This window comes from Leucopleurus acutus (genome assembly GCF_964270905.1).
Source record: "Leucopleurus acutus genome assembly, chromosome: 2".
Taxonomy (NCBI): domain Eukaryota; kingdom Metazoa; phylum Chordata; class Mammalia; order Artiodactyla; family Delphinidae; genus Leucopleurus; species Leucopleurus acutus.
This window is the reverse complement of record NC_139143.1, coordinates 106,563,962-106,570,343: the sequence shown is the minus strand read 5'-3', so window position 1 is coordinate 106,570,343 and position 6,382 is coordinate 106,563,962. Positions and strand designations below refer to the sequence as shown.

Here is a 6,382-nt window from a genome sequence, read left to right as displayed (position 1 = left end):
GCAATTTTTCAAAAGGATAAGGTCAAGGTTAAAATTGCTGTTTAATACTTATAAATATTCAACACTGTTGCCTCTGTTCTCAAAGTATATTAATAATTCACTGCAAATTTTTTCTCTTTTTCCTAAAGATATTAAATGTGGGAGTTTTAATGCACTTATTTATTTATCCCTCTTCTATGTATTTATTTGGCATCATTGTTATTTATAGCCCGGGTATTTTAAAAAGTTAATTTTTTAAACAAGAACTGTTTAATTTCCATAAACTGTATCTAACATAGATAATTTAAAATATTTCTCCAGGCCAAAGTGTTGATACTAAGTTCCAATCCTAAGGAGATTGTGTGACAAGTTTCTTTTTGAAACAAAAATGCAATTTTAATTAAGAAAAATTAAAGAAATAAAAGTTTTCCCTGGGATCACACTGCATTACAAAAATTGTATCTTCCAAATTCTGCATCATAATGAAAAGGAGTAAAAACTACTTTAGCTCTGAGCAATTTTCTAGATGTTTTGTTATTTATAGAAAGTGAGCATTAGAGACAACTTCCAGAATGGTAGTATGAGGAGCTCCATAGAACTGCTTCCTCGTGAAACTATTGAGCCCATGTATTGATTCCATCTCTGCTACCATAGTCACTTAGTTTATGGGCCCAGTAAGCAAGGAATATGATGGCTAGGAAGAAAGGATGACTGACATCCCCAAAGTTGGTAGTTTTATTCACCTGATCATTAAGAACCTCCTCTGCAGTAATGGTCCTCTGGTAGACATTTAGCATTCACTAATATCTCCACAGTCTGTGCCCATTCTGAAAAGTCCATCCACATACTTCTTCCTTAATCTCCCTCTTCATCAGTTTTTTTAATATGGTTCCTTTCAAATCCTTCACTATTCCAACCAAACCATTTGCAACTACCCATAAGTTAATATAGACCTATATTTCTGGACATTTGTCACTCCAGAGACAGTAGATGACTAAATGTTACACTTGAAGTTCTGATCACTAGGAGGATTTTCTTTTACCACTGTCCTCAGGTTTACCCTTGAGTGAGGGGGGGCTATAGAGCTGCAGCTGCTACTTTCAAGCAATACTAACGTATCATGAAGACCACTCTGTAAACCAGGCTCAGGATTTTTCTTCCTCAGTCAACTGGTTCTAAGAAGAGTTCCAGAATGCCATTTTTGCAGGGTTTTTTTTCCTGGGACCATTCCGGGTACCAATTCTGTATTGTTTGGGGTCCAGTCAGGAGATAGGACCACATAGTCTTTTGAACAGGGAAAGTTTAATATAAAGCTTTATTAACAGGGGCTTGGAGTAAGGAGGAATTGGCTAGTGAGAGTTAAAAAGAATTCTAAAGAATCTAGGAATAGCAGATATAAGATGTGGTCACTACCCCTAGGGCTGAGATAAGTACCCAAGGAAAAGCCTTCCTTCTATGACTGAGATGCAGATGTCATTGGAAAGAATACCACCTTGGCCTCCTGAATGTTGGAGAAGTCAATGAAGTAGCTCAATAGTGGGACCTGCTGGAAATCTACCCTCTGGGAGGTGCTGAGCCTCAGAACTTGTTAGGTACCAGGAGAAGCTACTGGACACTGTTGGAACCAGGAGCTGGAGAGGTCCCCCTCTCCAGGAGGTTAGTGCACTTCCATGAACAGCTCAGATTAGGTCAGCCCTGGGCTGGCTGTTCAGAACAAAGTTTAGGGGATGGCTGACCTCCAGTGCCCCTGGTGTGTGTCCATGTCCTGGACCGAGGAGAGGATATGGGGTGAAGCAACCTGGGCCGGGGACAGGCCCACAATATCTGGGTCACTAGACTATGCCTCCGTAGCTGCATGAGTTTGCTCAAACATCATAAAAAGTTGTGCCCTGCGGGAACCTTACTCTAGAGAAACTATGCAGGGGCTGAACAAAGAAGAAAAAAAGAGCTTTCTGCAGGACACTAGTAAGAGAGCACACTCGAAACAGGAAAACCCTTCCTCCTCCAGTGTTCTTCCAGGCCTTCTACTGACAAGCTTAACATCATGCTGGGTAGCAAAGGAGAAATATTTATAAGACCCAGCACAACTATTACAGAGCAGGCAACAAGATCCAATTTGAAGTGAAAAGGCAAAAAAATCAACCATCAGCACAATGATTGTGCTTTTTCATTTTTGGATTTTTGGTTCTTTTTTTGGTAGCATCTTGTAGTTATGTTTATTCTTTTTATTTATTAAATAATTTATATTTTTGGCATATTGTTTAATGTTCTTTGAGGCTCTAATCCTTTTAATAGTTTTGTATAGTAATTCTGGCACGTGGTAGATCATTTCCTTCAATGTTTTTCATTTGGATTGTGATCTAATCTGAAGTATAGCTCTATCTGTAATGGCTCTGCCAGAAGTGGGTTGAAGAGATTTTGTATTTGCTTGTGCTAGATATCCCAGGGATATATCGTTCAACCAGGGTCACTTGTATTTTTTTGAATTGTGACTTCCTGAACTATGGTTAGAATTTTGGGGGGAGAGATCTCTCCCACTTTGAGCCTAGGCTGATCCAGAAGAGTTTTATTATTGACTGAATATTTTACAAATTTCCATTTCCATTATTCTTTCATGATAATTCAAACTCACACTTTTAGATTATTTAGGCCAATCCTACCATCCCACCCTGGGGGCCGGCAGAGTATCAGCTCAAATGTTTAGTCTCATTCTCTCACTTAAGCTTACTTTGTTTCTTGCCCCTGGAAGTCAATTACTTCCTTGAAAGCTCATCCATGCATTTAAAAGATTCTGTTATAATTTGTCAGTATATTTAGTGGAAGGATTGTAGAATTATCTATTCTGCCAAAGTCTAAGAACGAAGAATCCCCAAATATCCTTATAAATCCTCTCTTCTATTTTTTTTTTTTTTTTGCGGTACGCGGGCCTCTCACTGCTGTGGCCTCTCCCGTTGCTGAGCACAGGCTCAGGGGCCATGGCTCACGGGCCCAGCCGCTCCACGGCATGTGGGATCTTCCCGGACCGGGGCACGAACCTGTGTCCCCTGCATCGGCAGGCGGACTCTTAACCACTGCACCACCAGGGAAGCCCTCTCCTATTTTTTTAAGGCAACATCTATAACACTTTCTTTCAGAGAGCCTTAAATTACTTACCCCTTATTACTTACCTTGGGTAAGTTATTAAACTGCAACTTGCCACAACTACTCCCAGTCCTTCTGCAGCCACATAATCTGCAGGATGTCATGATTTGTCCTTAATGGAAAAGATACACTGGGTTTGCTTTTCCTGCTCAACAAGTTTCTGCCAGCACGATCATCCATGAACTTACTGACTGGTTTATTTCCCATCAGATTTCACACATAACTTTTTTTTTTTTCTAATCAATTAAATCACCTCCAGCAAAGGAAATAAAGCCATTGGGCAATGCCCATGGGGTGACTTGTCTTATCATGAGTCCCATTACCAGAAACAGCTGACTTTATGGATAGTTGACTGGCATATTAAACACTGTTATGGTCTCAGGAGATCCTACCTGGAAAGTGTGGGAGAGAGGGAGCTTTTTGACAAGATGTATATGCTCAGAACCAAAAATTAATATATGATATTAATCAGAATAAGAGTCCAAAAACCAAGGGACAGGACTGGGTAGGGCTTCTCTTAATATTATACCTGTACTTAAAGTTTTGGACTATGACGATTGAGAGAATATAGCACCCAAATAAGAATGCTTCCATTAAAGAAGCCAGTGATGATCCCATTTAATGGGAATCTGGGACTGTAAGAGAGCACTTACAGCATTAAGTGCAGCAGAACTACAGGAGGAATAGACATATTAGACTTGGAGCTGCACCAATAATGAGTATGTTTGGATTTTCTTCCTTTGGGGAGCTGAGGACTATATTCTCAGGTGTTTGAGGCATAGCTGAACTATATTTAGCAGGAATGGGAAAAAAAAAAAGCATGTGAACAACTGTGATTTTAATGTTGGGCGGCCAAAGGAATGAATAATAGTAAGGGTTTTTTTTTTTTCCTTTTTTTTTGGCTGACCGGTATCAATATGGCCTTTCTATGCTTAGAAATCTAATTTGCCTTCGAAATCTCTGTGGGACTTAGCCAGGTGGGTCAAGCAGATCTACCCTTCAGGGTTTTGAAACTAGAATAATTAAAACAGAGAAACAGGACTGTGGGTACGTTTGTGGTAGTAATAGCAAAGGCAGTTCTCAGAGGCAGCTGTGGTACTGATGTTGGTATCAGCACCTGGAGTCCAGTGACATCACTGTCAATGGCAGTATGTGGAAGGGGTGTGGCATCTGGTGCTCAGTAATGGTGGCAGCAATGTCTGCGTTATTAGTTCTGTGGCGTGGGTGTGGCTATGATACAAGCTCTATAGTCTTGGTTTGTTCTGCCCATTTTCTGAGCCTGTCTCTATGCTTTCTGGCAATTCTGTGTGTCGCAGTATCCTTCGGAATTTCCTGGTTCAGACAGCAATTCGAAAAACTTGAATCTTCCTGACTAGCCAGAATGAGCTTAGAGAGAAAAAATAGCCTTTTAATAACTTGTATTTTTTGTATACCCTAGCAGAGAGCCTTTTTAAGTGAGTACATCTACTACTGTGGTTTATTAATAAATAATGTGATCCGTAAGCTTAAAATGTTATAATTTACTAAGGAATGTAAGGCATTTACATGAAATAAATACAACCTACAGCATGAAATAAAATTAAATGCTAAATTGGGAACAGACTGTGTCAATCAGAAAGTCTTCCTGAAAGACATGGGATTATAGTTAATTCCTGCAGGACAGGCAGGAGATGGCATTTTGGGTACAGGAACTATAAAGCATAGGAAGGAGCCTGGATATTCACCCCTTAGAGAGACCAGCTTGACTGAATAAGTGTGTTCATGAACTGAAACCAGTATGAACGGTTAAGAGGGAACATATTATTAAGGCCTTGTCCTCTAACTGGAAAGAGAAATTCTCTCACATACGTCTTTTTTTCCAAAGTTAATAGTTTTAAACATCAGGCTAAACACTTTGCCAGGAGAGGTTTTGGAAATCAAGTCTGAATTAGCCTCTTCTCTATGTGCAAAGTTCTTAGATGTTCTTTCCTGGCTGATGGGAGAAAAGAGCTGGGGCTGAGGCGAGTAAGTAATAAAACCTGAAGATAGTTCCAAATATATCAATTTGCATTCAATTATCCATTATTTTTGGAAGTTAGTTGTTTTTTTTTTTTAATAATAAGCAGTGAACAACTAAATAATTACAGTTTTGCATTGGCAGCATAAAGACTGCTGATTATTTCTTGGTGTCAAGGTCCAATCCTGCTCGCTGTCCTCGACTCTTAGTAACATTCTTGCTCATTAACTTCAGGATGACCTCCAGGAATAAAGATACATTTGAAAGGGGCTGAAAATCGTTTTTAAATCCAACTTCCCTGGCTTTACAGTGAAATGACCACACAGTCCGGTCACTGGGTCAAAAATCAATTACAAAACAGAGGAGGTTTTGCATTAGCCTTAGTAAAAGACGGACTCGAAATCCACAACCAAGAAAAAAAGGCAACCATTAAAATGCAGGAAATACAGTATTGGCTTTTTCTCTTGGCGAGATAGGTCGGCTGCTTTCCAGCCCCGCTGTGGATGCTCTGAAGTTCACGGTTCGCTCCGTCGCTTCTGCACAGACCCCCGCCCCCGTGGAAGCTGTCGTAGGGTAGCCCCGCAGCCTGGTCCGCATGAGGACGCCCCCTTCCTACCTTCAGGGGACAGCGTCCCTGGCCCCACCCCAGCCAGAGTCCGAGAGTCCCACCCCTTCGCCTCCTGCAGGCCCCAAGCCAAGTGGGGATGAGCCTGGGCCCCGCGTTCGCCCTGGCAGTTCCGCGTCTGCGCAGCGGACGTGGGGCTGGAGCGGGGCTGGCCGGGGAGGCGCAGGATGCGCGGGAGCCAATGGGCACGCTCGGGGGAGCCTGGCTGGCTGCGGCGGCCGGCGGGGCGCGCACTCTCGGGATGGAGGGCGAGTGCCGGGCACCTCAGGCGCGCTCCTCGGGCCTCCCGGCTGGGGGCGGCGGCGGGGAGAGCCCAGGGGGCGACGCCCCCCTCCCCGGCAGCAGCGGCTCCTCCGCCCTCCTGCAGGCCGAGGTGCTGGATCTGGACGAAGACGAGGACGACCTGGAGGTGTTCAGTAAGGTGAGGGCGGCGCGGCGGCGCGTCCCGGGAAAGTTCCAAGTCAACTCACGGAGTTGGCCCCGCCGTGCGGCGGCCGCCCCAGCGCGCTCGCTCGGCCCCGCTGGAGACTCGGAGCCGGGGCAGGGTGGGTCTCCCCCAGCTGTCCGACCCCGCCTGGCGGCTCGCCGGCTCCGGGGCTGCGTCCCGGCGGGTCCCGAATAGCAGCCGCTCCCTCGTCTGC

The 6,382-nt window shown here is 43.9% G+C and overlaps 1 protein-coding gene across 8 annotated transcripts in view; it reads left to right on the top strand.

Annotated features, from left to right (window-relative positions):
- Nucleotides 1-5,955: 5,955 nt before the first annotated feature.
- Nucleotides 5,956-6,382, top strand: part of SNX7 (sorting nexin 7) — a 97,248-nt gene continuing 96,821 nt past the window's right edge. For 7 of the 8 annotated variants that reach the window (XM_082834493.1, XM_082834491.1, XM_082834492.1 and 4 more), the window contains exon 1: nt 5,975-6,162. In XM_082834493.1, the coding sequence (XP_082690619.1) occupies nt 5,983-6,162 (180 nt within the window). In that variant the 5' untranslated portion in view covers nt 5,975-5,982. Of the gene's footprint in view, nt 6,163-6,382 lie in introns of all 8 variants that reach the window. The other variant, XM_082834489.1, reaches the window with a different exon arrangement.